General features: G+C 55.6%; 1 protein-coding gene and 1 pseudogene across 1 annotated transcript; one reads left to right on the forward strand and one right to left on the reverse strand.

Moving 5' to 3' along the window:
- The first annotated feature begins 1,957 nt into the window (after positions 1–1,957).
- On the forward strand, positions 1,958–13,095 carry LOC116881997 (annotated as a pseudogene).
- Positions 13,096–15,548: 2,453 nt separating this feature from the next.
- Positions 15,549–18,872, reverse strand: ZNF511 (zinc finger protein 511). Its single transcript, XM_032882048.1, has 6 exons — positions 18,674–18,872; positions 18,414–18,487; positions 17,941–18,142; positions 17,649–17,773; positions 16,486–16,635; positions 15,549–15,667 (listed from the first exon to the last, which is right to left on the reverse strand). The coding sequence occupies exons 1-6, from the start codon at positions 18,824–18,826 to the stop codon at positions 15,589–15,591; spliced, it is 783 nt and encodes a 260-aa protein (XP_032737939.1). The 5' UTR covers positions 18,827–18,872; the 3' UTR covers positions 15,549–15,588.
- Between the last annotated feature and the right edge of the window lie 10 nt (positions 18,873–18,882).

Genomic DNA, 18,882 nt, shown 5'->3' on the forward strand with positions numbered 1-18,882 from the left:
GTCTCCCCTGGTGGCCAGAGACAGTGTCTCGTCTTTCTTCACACATAAGACATGGGTTTCTAGCTCCAAAGCCACTATAATGGCAGCAGTGGGGTCCCTTCTTAGCCCTCCCCTCTTGTTCCTCTGCCGCCAGGCCCCGGGGGTCTGAGGACACACTGCTCTGCTGGAAACCTGTTTGTGCTGGGTGCCGGCCCGGATCTTCATGTCCAGACCTGGAGGCTCTCCCCAGCCCCCACATCTTCCCTCTCTTCTCTGCCACTTTGCTGGAACCCATGCCAGGCAGGGGCCTGGTCAGCAGTGGCCCAGCCTTGCCCTGCCAGGAGGGACGAACACCAGTTTGGACACCACAGGGAAGGAAAGATTTCCCAGAATGTTGGGACTGCATCTGGCCCTGAAACCCCCTCCCTCCCCGGGGCCCAGCCAAACCCCAGCACAGACTTCCACCTCACCCACCTGTCACCACCTTCGGAGGGAGCTGAGCAGACCTGGTGCAGACCTGGTGCCGGCTGGGGCAGCTGGCTGTTACCCTCATTAAAATTCTTCTTCAAACACATCTGTGAGTGTGGCTTGCTGAAGACAAGCTACCAGGAGAGAGTCCTTCAAAGAAAGTGCTTTCATGATGCAATTTACTCCATTCAGCTCAACATCTTTACTACATGGGAACGGGGCCTCCTGTCTCAGGTTGGAGAGCGGCCCGCGCCACAGACACCAGGCCTCGCGGCCCAGCGGGTCCCAGGCCGCGTCAGCCGCACTTCTAAATTCAAATTAATGGAGAAAAAAACTTCTAATTGTATTCTCTGGCTGAGCCCGAGAGTTAACTGTCCCCCAACTGTCCCCAAAACTGGATTTCATGAAACCAACTTTGGGTTTTCAAAAATAAATATATATGGATCCAGGTTGCTGCTCCTGGGTTCTGGGACAGTAATCAGACGTAAAGCCTCCCGCAAACCAATCTCATGATTTGTTCTAAAACGTCAGGGAGAGGCCGCAGAGGGAGGCCTACAGCACCCAAGAAGGTTTTTAAACCAAAGATCGGTCCAGTTTTGGAGAGGTGCTCTGAAGAAGCGCAGGTCTCCGCGGGGCTCGCGGGCGCCCGCCCAGAAGCAGCTCCGGGGATGGGTCGGAAGCCGAGGAGGTCCCTCTCCGGGGACCTTTCCTTGGTGCCAGGTCCCGGTTCCGCGACCTGGGATGATTAGGGTGAACAATTGCGGAAACAGGCCCCCCGCCGGCCTGTGTCCCAAGCCCGGCGGCGCCCGAGGCGGGTAAGAAGGTGCCCCCGTCACCCTCCCGGCGGCCCCAGGCCCCGAGCAAGGACCTTCGACGCGCCCGGCTGACCGCTCCTAGGGCCGGACCCTGGGACACTCGGGCAGTGCGGCGGGAGACCCCCGCCCGGGAGGGCGCCGCGCAGCCACAGGTGACTGAAAACCATCCAGGGCCAAGGCGACTTCAAGGGGACAGAAGCAGAGTCGCCAGTTCAGGCGGCGGATCCATCATATGCGGCCCCAGGGTTGAGAGTGAGCGCTGGGGCCAAAGCAGCAGGAGCCGAGGGTTCCGGGTCCGGGCTGGGGCGCAGGAGAAGAGCGGGCGAGCCACAGGGGGACGGCACGGCCTCCGATGGTGCTGCGCTCTCCGCGTCGCAGGATCCGTGCTGTCAAGGCCCGTGTTCCCCTCGATTGTGCCCGCCGTCGAGTCCTCCCTTTGGGGAACCTGGGGCCAGCTCCGCGTGCTCCCTGGGTGTCCCAGGCACCTCCTGGGCAGAAGGAGCGCGGGCCGGGCCGGCAGAGTTCCGTGAGAGGCCGGCGGGCGCTGGGAGAGGGACAGGGGCGCTCCAAGCCGGCGGGGACCTGGGGCTTAGGGTCGTAAGCTGCGGACCAGCCCCTCCCTGTCCATCCCCCCGCCCCAGGTCAACGAAGCCAATGGATACCCAGGCTCACGCTGCCGCGGCCGCGGCGATTGGATGGCGGCGCATGAAAGGGGCACCGCCTCCGTATAGGGTTCCGAGCGCGCGGGCTCCGCCAAGCCCTCTGCAACCGTGCCGCGCGCGACCCTCTCGTCGTGTCTGCCGGGCCCCGCCAGCCCTGCGCCCGCCGGCCTGCGCATGGCCCCGGCGTCGCTCGGCATGAACCCCGCTGGACTCAAGACGTGCAGCGGGGGGGCGCGCGGGGCCCGGCCCGCTGCCCTTTAGCGTCGAGTCGCTGCTGGAGGCGGAGCGCGGGCTGGACTCGGAGCCCGCAGCGCTCCGGGAGGAGAGGCCACGGGGCACCGCGGAGCCCTGGGCCTGGTTCCCGACGGCTGCCCGCTCGTCCTCCCCACGTAAGTGCCCTGTCGCACGGTCCGGGCAGCGAGAGAAGCCCTTATCCGGCCCATGCTCGGAGGACGAGCGCGGGAAGGGCGCTGTCGCACTTAACTTCGCAAAGTAGCGGCTAAGGCGCCTGGCTGGGGGGCAAAGAAAGAAACGAGCCCACCCGAGCCCTCGTGCGCGCGCCAGCCCGCAGCGGCTCCTGCGGCCCACGCCATCCCCGAGGCAGAGTCGGAAACCCGTGAGCCCGCGGCTTTGCGGCTCAGAGCTTCCCGCCCAAGCATCCGCCGACCCGTCCTTCCCTGCGATGCTTAACTTCTGCTTGGCCGAATCCCACCCCCACCCCCAGCCGCTCGGTTCTTGCGGCCGCCTCCCGCCCAAGCGTCTCGCTTCTCCAAACCGGCAGAGTTAACCTCCTCCCCGGCGCGCGGGGCAGCCTCCCTGAGGAGCGCAGCTGGAGCCCGGGGCCCACCGCCCCGCCCGCGCTCACACGGTCTCCCTGATGCCTTGTCTCTGGCCCCAGGGGCTTCTGGAGTCTCGACTTCCCTCAGGGCCGACACTGGCACTGGTAACCGGCCTTTGCGGGGACCCGAAAGTGTCGGAAAGAGGTGCGCACTGCTGGCGTCTGAGCGCCCGCTTTGTGCTTTTCTCTCCTCCCAGGCGCCCCCAGCCCTCCACCCTGCACCCTCCGAAACACAAGACCAACCGCAAGCCGCGGACCCCCTTCACCGCCGCGCAGCTGCTGGCGCTGGAGCGCAAGTGCCGCCAGAAGCGGTACCTGTCGGCCGAGCGCCGAGTTTTCCAGCGGCCTGAGCCTCTCGGAGACGCAGGTCAAGATCTGGTTTCAGAACCGCCGCGCCAAGGCCAAGAGGCTGCAGGAGTCGGAGCTGGAGAAACTCAAGCTGGCGGCCCACGGCGGGGTGTCCTCTCGCGGAACTGCTGCTCTGCGGGCCCCCCCCCCCCCCGCACTTCTTGTTCGGTTTGGTTTTTCAGGTTTTGCGTTGCTGCCATCGTTAACCCGTGTGTGACTGATGCCTCAAGCTTACTTGCGGTTATCTCACGGATCTTTAAAAAAATCACATTCCTACAAACTTCTCTGCAGGGAATGAGGGCAGCTTCCTTCCGAGTCCTCGGAAGGGGCCACCGCAGAGCTTCCCATTTCGGGCAAAGCAGCTAGTAAGGTGTTCTGAGGTTTACTCTGTGGCGTGTCTCCTGCACCCTTCCTACCTTAAGCAGGACGCTCAGAACTGGCTCCGTGGTTTGGGGCTTCGGCAAGAAACAGGCCCGAACAAGGAGGTGAGAATAGTTTGGCGCCAGGAATGTGAAATGAACTTACTAGTTACTTCCACTGACCAGGTTTGTTGCCATCCTGACCAAAGTTCGCGCTTATTTCAGGGATTTTGCCCGCATATTACTGTTTTCGTGGAGAAGGCCCTGCAGCCTTCTGCGAAATGCTGTCTGTAGGAGTGTGTGTGCGTGTGTGTGAATGTGTGGGGTGAGTGCCTGTGGCAGGTGTAGCCCTGCAGGGGCGGCGCACGGGGGGCGGGGCGCCGGAATGGGAATGAAGCTGCTCCTGGTGCTGGCCTGGTTGCAGGACCCGCAGCTCCCGGGTCCTGTTGGTCGACCTGCCTGCCCAGCAGGGGCGGAGGGGGGTGACAGCCAGGGACCAGCGGCTTAGCCGCCACCGCCACCGCCACCGCTGCTTTACTAACCCAGGAATTGGGTTAAGGAAGCCAATGGTGTCCCTCTCAGTGTGCACAACACTCAGCCTCGGCCCAGGGGGCGGCTGAAGGTGCCCACGAAGACCCACAGGGCCCATTTCCTGCCCTCACTGTGGCTTGGGGCTGCAGCAGCCCCTCTGGCCCCGCCTGCCCTGCACACTGCCCACCCAGACCACAGGGTGGGGGGATTCCAAGCCTTTCCCTCCAGACAGGACCGCAGGGTGGTTGCCCCGGACTGGGGTGCTGCCGGCCCCAGGAGGGGGAGGACCTGGTTTTACTGAGCAGGAGGCTCCACAAAGTCCTAATATTGCATGAACTTGCCTATTAGTAGCCATTATTCTCCCTACATGTCAGGGAAATGAGAATTCACGATGGATTTTAAAGGGCCCCCACCCCCGCTGCCGCCAGTGACAGTGAGCAGCCAGGGAGGGAGGGAAGCCCCTCCCGTTTTCCCGTGCTGAGGACAGGTGCGCCTCCCACTGTGCTAGCTCTGAACCGAGTCCAGGTGCGGAGTCCAAGGGCGCAGGTCTGCACATATGCCAGAGGAGTGGGTGCAGGACCCTGCACAGGGGCCAGGCCCCCCCAGTCTGGACAGTCCCGTTCAGCCAGCACTGATCTCTTCACAAATCTGAGGTCCCTGAAAGTCAGGACCAAATCTTATGGACAGACAACAAGGCTCACTTTGCAAATAGTTTGAGGATCAGTGTGGTCATTTGGGATGAGCCAGGGCAAAGGCAACAGTGACACGAGCACGGGAGGGAAACCCCCATCCAGCACCCACTGCCCAGCATTTCCCCTCGCATCCCCTGGTCTCCATTCTGGTGGTGCTCTGGCCATGGAGCAGGGGTCTACACACACATCTCCACACTCGATTCCCACAGTCCTGCGCAGACCAGAGCTGGCCGACTACGGTGCTGACTCAGTTTGTTACTATTTCTCCATAACCATTTTCAGCCCAAGACACCTGCCTGCTCAATGGCCCACTAGCCCAGCACCCTTGTCGCTTGTCAAGACCAAGTCTGTCTGCTGTTCTGGAGAGGGTTACTGCCTTGGGCAGGGACTGTCCCTCCTCCTGAGACTTGCTGCCTGTTTGCCTTCTCCCTCAGGTTCCTGCATGTCCTGGGCCAGATCCCCAAGCCATGTGGACGTGCTGGTCTCTCTCCCAGCCAGTGCGTCTCTGATGGAAGTTCTCAGAGGCCCAGAGGGTGTCCCAAGCTTGCCAGAGCTAACATGGAAGGGTTCACCCATCAGGAACCTGCACGGAGGCCTGGGGCCTCTGCCACCCTCGTCTTGGGACAGACACCCTGATCTCCGAAGTCATGCCCTTCATGTGTTCCATGCCCGCAGAAGGAGGACAAGGACAATTCTGTTCCAGTATTTCTCTGGGAAATATTTCTCTGGGAGGGACTCCCGCCGTCTGACCGTAGGTCCCAATGATCACAAAGAAGCCTTTGCCTAGAGGGCAGAGGCTCCTCATGGGACTTCTGGAAATGGGACCCCAGGGTCCTTCTTAAGCTGGGCAGTGGGGTGGCGTCTACCGTTCCCACCAGGACATGTGACTTCACATGTGCGTTTGCACTGCTAGGCGTCTCGTGACAGGAGCACACTACTTTCTGTCGGGTGCAGTGATTGCTAAAGAACGCCACCGTCTCTGCGTCCTGGGATGCAGGCACGTGCTCCAGGGGGCTCCCCCGCGGCTTCCTTGTGGCCCCAGGACCTGCCCAGGCCCCAGTGTCCGCATGTTCAGGCGGCATCTTTGGGCAGACGGGCTGCCCTGTTTCTTCGGCGTGACGACACATGAAGCGTCCGGCTGCCTGAGTGCTTGTGCTTTCATTCTGACGTCCGCGGAAGTGGGGTCTCCCTCGCCTGAATGGACAGTTTTCGCTGTTGCTGGTGCTCGGCACTTACGTCTTCCGCCGCCAAGGCCGTTAAGAACGAGCGCTGTGCAGCGCTGACGCGGACACGACTCGGGAAGCTCGGTGCTGGGCTGCAGAGGCGGCGCAGGTGGGGGCAAGGAGCTCGCCGTGTGCGGGGCGAGCATCTGAAACCCACACCCAGCGGCGACACTAGTCCTTTAAGCACCCAAGGGTGCTGGGTTTTTCCAGGTTGTACTTTGAAAATGTGTAGAACGTGGAATGACGTACTCACCCCTGCCCTCCCGGGCCCCTCTTTACGGCTTGGGACTGTGAGTGCTGCCCCGGAGGCTCAGGGGCCCTGCGACCCTGCAGGAGGCGGGGAGGCCACGGGAGGGAGAGACCTGCGTTCTTACTCTGTTGCAATTTAGTGTCGGCGTTTCCATAAACGGAGCTGAAAGTACGCACAATGGGTCGTACCCGCTGCTCTTTTCCCTGTCACTGGGCAGCTAGCGCCTCCGGCCTCGGTGCGCACAGAAGCTGCCAGAACGGGCATCTTGGTCTCATTCTTGATTTTTAAAGGAAATACTTTTAACACTATGAGCATAATATGCATGTGGTGGGTTTTTTGAAACATCTTTTCCAGGTGACTGCAGTTCGCTTATGCAACTAAGTAATACAAACTTTTATCCTCAGTGAATGTTGTACTTTTATCAGATTCTTTTCCTGCATATATTGATCGAGATGCTGTGCTTCCCCTCAGTCTGTTAACGTGGTAAAGATTCTCCAATGTTGACACTAGTGTGAATTCCTAGAATAACCCTGGGAGAGGGGAGATTTGACACATTAAGGCAAAAAAAAAAAAATTGTAAAGATAACAAATGATGGATTGACACCGTAACTGTTCAAGTCAGGTCCAGCACCAGGAGCGCAGCGTCACGTGGTCTGCCCGGGAGACAAGGCGGACACGCCTGACTCCCTGTGGACGTGTCCACGTGCATTTCTGGAGACGGAATCCTATCCTGTGGACCGCACGCGTGTTTGCGTGTGTGTCTGGCTTTGTCCGCTCAGTGTAATGTTTTCGAGGCCCTTCTGTGTCATAGCAGGTAATAGCTTCATTCCTTTTTACAGCCAAAGAATATCTCATCATTTAAATACACCACATTTGTTTGTCCATTCGTCAGTTGACGGATCTTTGGGTTGTTTCCACCTTTCGACTACTATGAGTAGCGTGTAAAGTTCTGTGTGGACACGTATTATCATTTCTCAGGTGCACGTCCAGCTCTTCCGGTATCACGTGTTGGGAACACCATTCTGTCCCCACCAGTTGGCCACAAGTGTGTGCGTTTGTTTCCAGACTCTCAATTCTATCCCATTAATCCGTGTGTCTTTCTGCAGGTACCACAGTGTCATGGTTACTGTTACTTTGTAGTAAGTTTTGAAACTGCGAAATTTTGTTCTCTGTCAAGACTGTTTTGGCTATTCTGGGTCCCTTGCAACTCCATAGGAATTTTAGAATCGAGCTCGTTAATTTCCACGAAGAAACCCACTGGGATTCTGATGGAGACCGCTCTGCCTCTGTAGATCAGGGAATATTGCCATTTTAACGACATCAAGTCTTCCAATCAGGAGCATGAAATTTTCTCCAATTCTTTAGACCTTTAATTCTTTGAGCAATGTTGTACAGCTCTCAGCACGTGCGTTTTATACTTGGGGGAAGCTTATTCCCAAGTATGTTATCTCTATTGATGCTATTGCAAATGAAATAGTTTATTTCTACTTTTGGATTGTTCATTGCATGTGTGTAGAAATATAATCAATTTTGTATATTGATCCTTTACCCTGCAACCTTGTTGAGCTTGCTGCTTTTCATTTTCCAGTGGGTTCCTTAGGATCTTCTATTTACAAGATCATGTCTTCTGAGAATAGAAATACTTTTACTTCTTCCTTTTAAATCTGGATGTGTCTTCTTTTTCTTGCCTCGCTGCCCTGGCTGGAACCTCAGCACGTTGGACAGAAGTGTCCTTATCTTGCTCCTGAAAGCATCCAGGCTTTCACAGTACGTATGATGCGAGCTGTGGGCTTTCATAGATGCCCATTATCAGATCAAGGAAGTTCCCTTCCAACCTTAGTTTTTTTTTTTTTTTTTTAAAGATTTTATTTATTTATTTGACAGACAGAGATCACAAGTAAGCAGAAAGGCAGGCAGAGAGAGAGGAGGAAGCAGGCTCCCTGCTGAGCAGAGAGCCCGATGCGGGGCTCGATCCCAGGACCCTGGGATCATGACCTGAGCCGAAGGCAGAGGCTTTAACCCACTGAGCCACCCAGGCGCCCCCCAACCTTAGTTTTTTAAAGCCTTTATCAGGAAAGGGTTTGGGTTCTTGTCAAATGATTTTTCTGTATCAGTGGAGATGACCCAGTGCTTTTCGTTTTTTATTGTAGTGATACTATGCTATGAGGTAGTACGCCAGTCGATTTTCTGGTGTTAAAGCGACCTATCGTTCCTGGGTTAGATCCCACGTAGCTGTGCTGTGTGATTCTTTTTACATGTTGTTCATTTGGTTTCTTGATGTTTGCTGAGGATCTCTGCATCCATATTCACAAGAGGTATTAGACTACGCTTTTCTTTTCTTGTGTTTCCTTGTCCGGTTCTGATGACAAAGCAGTACTAGGCTCAAAAAAGGGAGTTGGGAAGTGTTTTCTTCTCTGCTATGTTTCGGAAAACTTTTTAAAAAATTGCTATGAATTCTTTCTAGGTAACTGGTAGAACCAGAGAAACTGTCTGGTCCTGGACTTCTCTGCTTTTCTTTACAGGCAGATTGTTGTTTACTAATTTAGTCTTTTTACCGGTTACAGGGCTATTCAGACCGCCCATTACTCCTTGAGTCGGTGTCAGCCTGTGTCTTTCTGGGAACCTGCCTGTTTCATCTGAGTTCTCAGACTCTGTTGGCATAAAACTATTCATAACATTACTTCCTAGCTCTTCCTCTATCTATTAGGTATGTAATAACATCCCCATTTTCATTCTGATTGCTGGATGTAGAATTCTCAACAGCTTTTCTCTTGAAGCACTTGGAATATGTTATCCTCCTATCGTCTGGCCTCCATTACTTCTGCAGGAAACTCCTCTTAAGTTTACCGAGGTTCCCTTGTAAGTAATGAGTCACTTGGTCTTGTTGCTTTTTAATTTTTTTTTAAGATTTTATTTATTTGACAGAGATCACAAGTAGACAGAGAGGCAGGCAGAGAGAGAGGAGGAAGCAGACTCCCCACCGAGCAGAGAGCCCCATGCGGGGCTCGATCCCAGGACCCTAGGATCATGACCCGAGCCGAAGGCAGAGGCTTTAACCCACTGAGCCACCCAGGCGCCCCTGCTTTTTAATTTTTAAAGTGGGCTCCACACCCAGGATGGCACGCCGAGATCAGAAAGTCGGACCTTAACGGACTGAGCCACCCAGGAGCTCTGGTCTTGTTGTTTTCAAGATTTTTCCTTGTCTTTGACTTTCAGCATTTTTATTATGATGTGTCCAGCTGCTCCTTATGTTTATCCTACTTGGAATTCACTGAGAGTCCTAGATGTTAGGTAACTTGTGTTTCTATGAGTTTAGGAAGTCTTTAGCCATGATTTCTTCAGTTTTTGCTCCTTTCTCTCTTCCTCTAGTGTTCCCATCACTAGTATGCTGGTGTTCTTAATGGTGCCGCAGTTTTCCCTGAGGCGCCTTTCGTGTTTTTTCATTATTTTTCCTTTCTGGTCTTCAGCATACACAATCGCAACTAAGCTATCTTCATGTTCATTTATTCTTTCTCCTGTTAGTTCAGCTCTACTGTGGAGCCCCTCCAGTGGGTTTTTTTTAAATTTCAGGTATTGTATTTTTCGACTCCAGAATTTTCCCTTGGTTCTTTTTAAAATAATTTTCATCTCATTGTTGATAGTCTTCATTTGGTAAGACATTGTACTCATCCCTTCCTTAATCATTTTGCCATAGTTTCCTTTAGTTCCGTGAAATGTTTATGATGGCTACTTTGAAGTCTTTTCTGATAAATCTGACACCCTGTCCTGCCCACAGTTTCTGTTCCTTGCTTTCTCAGATACAAGGGTTGTACATTACTTTCTTTGCATGCCTCGTATTTTTTGGTTGGAAATTGCACATTATAGTTAATATATCACAGCAACTCTGGGTACCAGTCCCCCTCCTCTGGGGCCTATTATTGTTTACTTGCTTATCTGTCTAGTATGTGGCTGGATTATTTGAGTGAAGACTATTCTTTTCCACCTCCACACCCCCAACATGCTGAGCCTCTGGTGTGTCCATAGGACTGTGCAGCTTTGGGTAATGCTCAGACCCCTCGGAGAATAGTGCTTTCCTGGGACTCACCTCCTCTTTCCCTGACCACTGCTTGCTAGCTGATTGCTCTACTGTTGTCAACAATGCCCTGGGCACAAATTCCTCTACAGACTAAGCCAATCAAGTTCAGGCTTCCTGGGTTTCAGAGGTCAGTGTTTCATATTTATTTGACCCTAGGAGGTTCCTCCCAGCTTCCTTATTTCTGGGTTCTCTCCTATGAACTGGCCTCTGATCCAACCTTCATCTTGACTCTTCTCCCACCAGTCTTCACCACTATTTCACTGCTTTGAGAATGTCCTGGGGCTTGAATTTTTTTGTTTTTAAAGAATCACTCTGAGGGGTACCTGGGTGGCACAGTCAGCTAAGCATCTGACTCTTGATTTCGGCTCGGGTCGTGATCTCAGGGTCATAGGACTGAGCCCCATTTGGGTTCTGCACTCAGCACGGAATCTATTTAAGACTCTCTCTCCCTCCGCTTCTGCCCCTCCCTCCCCAAAATAAATAAATCTTAAAAAAAAAAAAAAAGAACCACTATGAGCTCAAAGGCTTAAATATATTTGATCTGTTTCATTCAGCTGCAGTTGTGATTCTCACGGATGAGCAAGCCGCCGTGTCTCTGGACAGGGGGCCCCTAGCTGAGCTGGCTCCTGAGTCTGACCTTAGCATCCTTTAATAACTTCCTTGACTTCTAAAAATGAATCCAGTCTTTTGAGTAAAAACACTGATTTAACAATATACCCATATTGGAACATGTTAAGTATATGTAATGAACATATAGCAATGCTTCTAATTCAAATTTAGGACTACAAGGTGTCTATTAAGCTCGTTGATCTTAAATCTGTATCTTCATTTTACCATGCCAAAAAAAAACTCAGTTCTCAATGCTATTTGGGACACTTGAGCTGGTTTCAGTCTTTAGTCATGAAAAATTTTACTGAATAGGGGCGCCTGGGTGGCTCAGTGGGTTAAAGCCTCTGCCTTCAGCTCAGGTCATGATCCCAGGGTCCTGGGATGGAGCCCCACATCAGGCTCTCTGCTCAGCGGGGAGCCCGCTTTCCCTTCTCTCTCCCTCTGCCTGCCTCTCTGCCTACTTGTGATCTCTGCCTCTCAAATAAATAAATAAAATCTTTTAAAAATGCCTTTTAAGTAGAGCTTTTGGATTCTTGCCAATGTGTGTTTAGGATCTGTCTTTAGAAACATATTTGCTGGGTCAAAGGGTGAACACAAAGGCGATTGTGTTAGATATCGCCAAACCCTCTTCTTGGGGCTCCAACACTCGGCAGCCCTGACAGTGGACGCAGTATCTGTTTCCACACAGCCCTGACAACAGAGTGTGACCAAACTTTGGGGTTTCTGACAATTGAATGTTTAAGAAAAGGCCTCGGATTATTTTTATTTCTAATTCTCTTGCTGTGAGTGAAATGAGGGGTCTGTTCCTCTCACTGTCATGTTCTGCTTTGGCTGAGGGTCATGTAAAGGCAACACAGAAAGAACATTTGTAGGAAAAATCGGTTGGACTGAGAACCCCTACCCAATGATTCCTCTTTTTTTTTTTTAAGATTTTATTTATTTATTTACATGACAGACAGAGATCACAAGTAGGCAGAGAGGCAGGCAGAGAGAGAGGAGGAAGCAGGCTCCCCGCTGAGCAGAGAGCCCGATGCGGGGCTCGATCCCAGGACCCTGAGACCATGACCTGAGCCAAAGGCAGGGGCTTAAACCACTGAGCCACGCAGGCGCCCTGCAATGATTCTTCTTAAAGTGACCCAAGATTGGGAGCACCCCTGGTCACAAAACAGAAGCAGATACTAATTTTTGCTAGAAGAATTCAGACAGGTCAGAGAAATTCCAGAAGAAAAGTTCCAAAAAATATAAACTCACAGTCAAAAGTCACAAAATTCACCAGGAAACAAGGCAGTATGAGTGAGTCAGCAGAAGAAATGGGCAAAAGAATCACACCCACAGAATCTTCACTATAGTTACAGATACTATTGATGCTGCCAATCAATAATGTAAAATTAGTTTAATATGTTTAAGAAATAAGAGAACGAATTGAAAATGTGATGGACAGGGGTGACTGGGGGCTCAGTTGGTTAAGTGTCTGCCTTCGGCCCAGATCATGATCCCAGGGTCCTGGGATTGAGCCCCACATCAGGCTCCCTGCTCAGTGGGGAGCCTGCTTCTCCCTCTCCCTCTCTCCCTGCTTGTGTTCCCTCTCTTGCTGTGTCTCTGTCAAATAAATAAATAAAATCTTTAAAAAAAAAAAAAAGAAAGAAAGAAAATGTGATGGACAAAAAGCTATGAAAATACAAGAAATTAGAAAAACAACAAAGAACTAACAAAATCGAAGATGATAATTGTTGAAAATAAAATCTGAAATAGTTTAACCGCAAAGCTGATATAACTGGTAAGAAAATTTGTGAACTGGAAAGTAGGTCTGAAGAAATCGTCCAGAATGAAGCAAAGACCACATGGGAATGGAAAATACGGAAGGGCTGGTGACAAGCACTGATGACGGAGGGGGAGGTCTGCCGCATGCGTGGCTGGAGCTGGAGGAGAAGGAACAGAGAATGCGGGAGAGGCAGCGTGCGAGGCGATAAGACCCCAGGCTCGCGCATCGGAGGGAAGAGCCAGCAGCACACGGATGCAGGCCCCTCACCGTCCAGGGAGCCGCGGAACAGCGAAGACGGAGACCAGACGGAACCCTTCTGAGGAACGGGGACAAGACTGGCCGCGGAACCCTCGACAGCAGCCACGAGACCAGCGCGACCCACACCCCACTTGCTGAGGGCAAAACCGGCCAACCGAGCGCTGTATTCCTGACCAAACCATCCTTCGAGAACAAGAACACAACTGACCCCAGCAAAGAGAATTGAGAACTTATGACTGCTGACCTTCACTAAGGGAAATTCTAAAGAGATTCATTAGGCAAAGGACAACCAAACAGGGGTCTGAGGCAAGAGGAAACACCCAGCAGAGGCAGGTGCGAATGACGGGGCCACGGCAGGACACTCCTGGGGGACAGAGAGGACCCAGACGCCAGTGTGCGCCTTTCCTCACGTACGCCACACCAGACGGTGGAGGTGAACTCCGCACTCCTTGTACTGTTTGGGGGAAGGGAAACAACACTGATTAACCTTAGATCCCAAGTACTCACGTATTAAAATTTCTGAGATAAAACGAGTGTCTAACTTCCCAAACGTCAGAATGAGAAGAGAAACCCACTCCGTCCAAAATAAGACACAAAAAGAGAAAAGAAAGAAAAGGTGAGCCAAGGGGCACTGAGCTGACTCATGAGGTTCTTAGTATGATTTCGAGGAACTTGGCAAAAGCTGAGGACATGGTACCCCAGGACAAGAGCAAGGCCCAGTGCTCTGCTCTGCTCCCTATGGGCCTGAGCACTGCACACACTGATGGGGTCACCCCAATGGGCTCCAGTCTCCCAAATAACCAAGTGTTGACTGTTTCATGTAAACTAAGCATAATAATCCCGTTTCCCACCAAAACAGACTAATGCAGGCTCAGCATCCCCAAACACTTGCTGACAGCCTGTCCTGACGTCTGGCTGCCACGCACCCTGCAAACGAGCTCGTCATCCGACGGGTCCGATGGAGTTTTCCCTTGACACTGGACCTGGAAACCACACCCAGGTTTGGCAGCAGAAACACTCCACACTGAAGTCTGACATTCCCCCATTTCTCAGAAGAAAAACCAGGACAGACTGAAGGAGCAACTTTCTGGGTGGGACTGTAGCGAGGACTGGAACCCAGGACGGTCAGGTCCCAAAGACTACACAACAGTCTCACAGGGGCCGACGCTGTGGACGACGACGTTCACCAGAACGAGCCACAGTGGAAAAGGCCAGAGACGACGGAGCCACGCATGCGGCCGTGCAGGAGCTGGGGAAGGAAAGGTCTCAGAGGGGAGGTGGATAGAGACAGAATGTGGGAGTTTTGTGTGTTCGCGTTTTTCTCCATGTTGTGCTTTTTAAGAGCCAAAGAAGGGACTCTGGGGCAGCCCTGCCACATCGCCCCTAGCCACGGCTGGACCCCATCACCCCCCATCCCACGAAGTGCACACTCGGTCTCTTGCTGATGTTCTAGGACTGTGCTTTAGGTTTTGGACTTTTCCCATAAGCACCTGGTAACCTACCTTTAAAGCTTTTACTGCGTGAAACTTCTGGTGTGACATGCCAGCCCTGACAGTCCCTTTGCTCCAGACTCCAGAGAGCGACAGGTGTGGCTCAGCAGGAGCTGGGGCGCAGCCTCCAGGCCAGGAGAGCCACAGATGGCCTCCAGGTGCCTCTGGCCGAGCCCAGAGCCTGGAAAGGACAGGCTGGAGGAGCCCCACCCTCCTGCTGCTGGCTGACCTGGAGCCCTCAGGCAGCCGCCAGCCCAGACGTGCCCCAGACGCAGGCACGATGGGGACGGGCCGTGGAGAGACCCCGCTGTCGGGCCCCCGCTCGGCCGGGCGCTGAGAGCCCCAACGGACACCGCTGCTTCTGTGTGGTGCTCCTGGCACCGCTTTCCGGTGGCGACCTTGGCTCACTGTGAGAGCGCGTGACAACTCTGCCCCGTTGCTGCTGGGCACAACTAGCCAGGCACTGGAGCTCTGGCCAAAGCCCCCTCCCTCGCCACGACACTCCCTCCTCTGCGTCATCACAGTCTTTCCTTGGAGAAACCACCCCGGCCGCACTGTTCTCTGCAGCAACACGCGCCCCCGCTGAGGCACACGAGCCATCTCTGGTTCTCACCAGACCCATCGGGTCCGATCACTGATGTGGTGGATGGGTGACCCAGGAGCCTCTCGCCAAGCCACGACCATCAGCAACTCAGTGCCGCGTGCTGCCCTCACACCCGGGGGTCTGCCACTTCGTAAATCTTCCTGAAAGGGAGCATGGAGAACAGATCAGCCGCGGGCAGCTGCTGCTCACTCCTCTACCCAGCCCAACAATGCACAGGTGACGACCAGAGACTGCCAGAGGCAAGGGTTTACGAGTTTACAGAGCACAGCGTCCCGGCCCTGCGGAGGGAGGCAGGACGGTGGCCCCCATTTCATTCCCCAGACCACGTGTTGGGGCCACTTCTGGAAACGGTGGGCCTGTCACTGCTTTTGCGGTCACACACTGGTCCATCAAGGGACTGGCATCGAGGGTGGCAAAGGTCCAGGTCCTAGGGTGGCCGCACCAGAAGGCGAGAGAAACCGCACCACGGACACCGCATCCTGCCAAAGGCAACCGGCCCCCCGGGGTCTGCTGGGAGGCCCGTGGCTCTCTGTCGAGAGAAACCGCACCACGGACACCGCATCCTGCCAAAGGCAACCGGCCCCCCGGGGTCTGCTGGGAGGCCCATGGCTCTCTGTCCATGTTGTCACTGGTGTTCCTTTCTTTTCTTGGTGTTTTTAAATCCTCGTGACGCACCTTGACCAAAACAGATGGTAGAAGGTATTCTGAAAAGGAAAAGAAGTCTTCGTACTAAACATCACGGTTTTTGCTAACAAAACACCCCACTCGTAAAAGCAGCATCGTGAGGACAAGCTCTTCTTGTTCTTGTGGCTCCTCCTCTTTCCCTTGTGGGACACTCAGCACGTGGGCTCTCCTTTCCCTAGATGACCTGTACCCTGGGCCCCGGGGCAGCTCCAGCCAGCTGCAGCCGCAGGACCTGCTTCCTGAGGGAGACCCTCCCAGCCAGCAGGATGCTTGCCTGGGACACTTGGCCAAGAGGGCCCCTGCTGCCAAGTTTTCAGGCCCAGGCTTCTCGAGACCCACCATCTGGAAGAAATCCTGACCGCCACGGGGCCTCCAGGACCCACCTGCAGGCCGAAGTCTGGGTGGCTGTGGGAGGGCGGCGGAGGGACACGAGCCCGTCTTCCTGCCCGTTTGCGTTTGTTGTCTATCTCTTCCCTTCTAACGTTTTCCCCAAAATGAGACTTGGAATCAAGTTTAAGCCAAAAAGCGCATAATTACTATGAGAAAGACAAACGTGTAGATCGTAACTTAAGCAACTACGGCCGGTGTTGGTTCTGTCCCAGGTCAGGCCACAGTTCGAAGCGGAGGCGGCACCCTGCCTTCCCGGTCCTGACCCGGAGCGAGCACAAGAAACCGAGACGTTCAAGGAAACACATCGTCAGGCTCGCAGCTGCTGCGGAAGGCAGCGCGCCGACCCAGCGTCCGCTTCTCAGTGCGAACACTGCCCAAGGTCAAGCCCAGCACCATCGTCATAAAACACACATGCGGAACTTGCTGCGGAAAGACGCCCGGTACTAACCTGTGGCCGTACGTCCGCCGCTCGCCCACAGGTTCTGGGCGGGGGGCTGCGTGCTCAGGGCAGACATCCATGGCGTCCCCTCCTGACTGCTCCTCGCCCTCCCCCAGAGCTTCTGCCGACTCCTGGATGGCGGCCCCGGGCGTGGCTGGGCTGTGGAGACAGTGACACGAGGGGCGCCCCTGTGGCCTTGTCTTCCCTCACGGGCCCCCTCCCCACCAAAGTGCTCCTTTTTCTCGCAGAAATAGTTTCTAGCTATCCTGGTGTGGCGTGAGTCTCCGACCACTGAGACAGACGAGGACGGCGACAGAGCCGGAAGCGAACGCGTATATAACTGCTCCCACGTTTATAAGCTCGGGGGCAATTGCACTTCTGCAAACAGAAGCTCTGGGGTGCCCCGTGGTGCCTGCCCTCCAAGTGAAGGTCCTCTCACGCCCTCGCATGAGAAATCTACTGACCTTAACTCCAGGGCACAGAGCGTCACCTCCCTGACCCTACTGGACGCAGCACTGCGGGGCTTTTCTCCTTGACACGATCCCTCCAAAAAAGGAGCTACCGCACCTCCGAAGCCTGCTCCGTGTTGCCCTGCCCTCTCAGAATCCCATTACTTTAAAGAGCAAAGTCCTGCCGAGAGAAACTGCTCTGAGGAAACCTCAAGCTGCCCAGTCCGGTCGGCTCTGAAGCACCACTCAGAGCATCACTAGAAAGAGGCAGCGGAGCAACACGAATCCGTTTCCCGGGTGTGCCCGGCGGCACAAGGGCCAAAGAGCTTTGCGGTCAAGTCACCCACCAGACAAAGAAAGTCAGGGTGGGCGTGAGGGGGGCCTCGCAGCCTGGGACAGACTCCCAGGGGCCGTCAGCACCAGCGTTGGGGCTGGTGCCCGGGAGGGGAGGAGGGGCAGGTACAGCTGTAGCGGGAGCACAGAGAACGGGCCAGGAGCAGACACCGCGGAGACCCCAGTCCCTCCCAGCAGGGCAGCAAAACCTTCCCCGGTGGGCTTAAGCCCTCCAGACCCACAGCCCCACGTCAGCGTCTCCGCATCCGCTGCTGCATCGGACGCGAGGCCGAGGCTTGGCCGGTGCGCCGCGCCCACACCCGCACCAGCGCCCGCACCCGCCGCGTCTCCACGCCCGCAAGGCTTGTCCAACTCCAGGGCCCACCGCACCCTCCGCTCCTCTTCGGTTTATCAAACCGGAAGTCCGCCGGGTACAGGTGCCGCCGCACCAGGTGCTCCTTTCTGTCTCTGCCGCTCCTGAACCTCTCCGCACAGCCCTCCACCAGGCACTGGTACTGAAACACAGAGGCTGTCACCCCCGCCCTGACCTCCGTCCCCACGGGGCCCCCTCGCCTCGCCCCTGACCCCCCAGGGCACTGGTACTGAGGCAGACCGCCCGGCAACAGCCCCCCCTGCCCCAGATGCCGGCACTCGGGCCAGGGGACGCGGGCGCGTCACCCACCATGTCCTGCCTTTCCGACAGGATCTGGAACAGCGAGTCGTGCCACTCCAGAATGTGGACGTCCAGCAGGTGGACGGACGGGAAGGCCCGTCCGCAGAAGGAGCAGACGTTTCTGTGCAGGGTGTGGTAGTGGTGCTCGTAGTTCTCCAGCGAGTCGAACACCTGGCAGCACCCCGCCACCTGGCAGGTGAACTCGGGCACCCTGGCGAAGGAAGCCCCCGTTGGGAAGGCCCCTCTGCTCCTGGCACAGGGCCTCCGGCTGCCGGGCCACACCCGCCCTCCACGGAGCCTGACAAAACTTTGAGGTTTCCTTCCCGATCCCAAACTCTAGTATTCGCAGACCAGCTAGGAGGCGGCCAGGCCCGACCACAGGGCCGGGGACCGCGGTCGGGCAGAGGGCGGGGTAGCAGGGCACTCGGGAGGGCCGGGCGGGGCCTGGGGCGGGGGGCGGTACTGGGCCCAGAGCCGCTCACCTGGGCCTCTCGGGCGACCCTGTCACCTGCGTGAGCACGTCCTGGAGGTAGAGGTGTCGCTGCACATCCCCGTCCTGCTGGACACACGTGTGGTGGCCGGGGCCGGGCGCGGCGATACCGGCTCCCCATCGGTCCCGCCCCTCCAGCCCCGCCCCGCCCGTTGGTCCCGCCCCTCCAGCTCCGCCCCTCCCGCAGGCCCCGCCCCTCCCGCAGGCCCCGTCCCCGCCGACAACTGCCTTCTCTCTCCTTCGCTCACACACCTCGAAGAACTCGTGGTCCCGCGGGAAGTGCACCCGCCGCGCCGCGAAGTGGAAGGGCGGGGTCCCGGCCGCGGGGTCCCGCTCCACAGGCAGCGGCTCGGCCGCCCCGGGTGCCCCCAACAGACGGGAGTGCAGCGCGGGTGGCAGCTGCATCGCTCTGCGCGCCGGCGGCCGCGCAGCCTGCCGGCCACCGTCCGCGAGCCGGGCGG

The sequence above is a fragment of the Lontra canadensis genome, unplaced genomic scaffold (genome assembly GCF_010015895.1).
Source record: "Lontra canadensis isolate GAN:19392208 unplaced genomic scaffold, GSC_riverotter_1.0 scaffold79, whole genome shotgun sequence".
Taxonomy (NCBI): Eukaryota; Metazoa; Chordata; class Mammalia; order Carnivora; family Mustelidae; genus Lontra; species Lontra canadensis.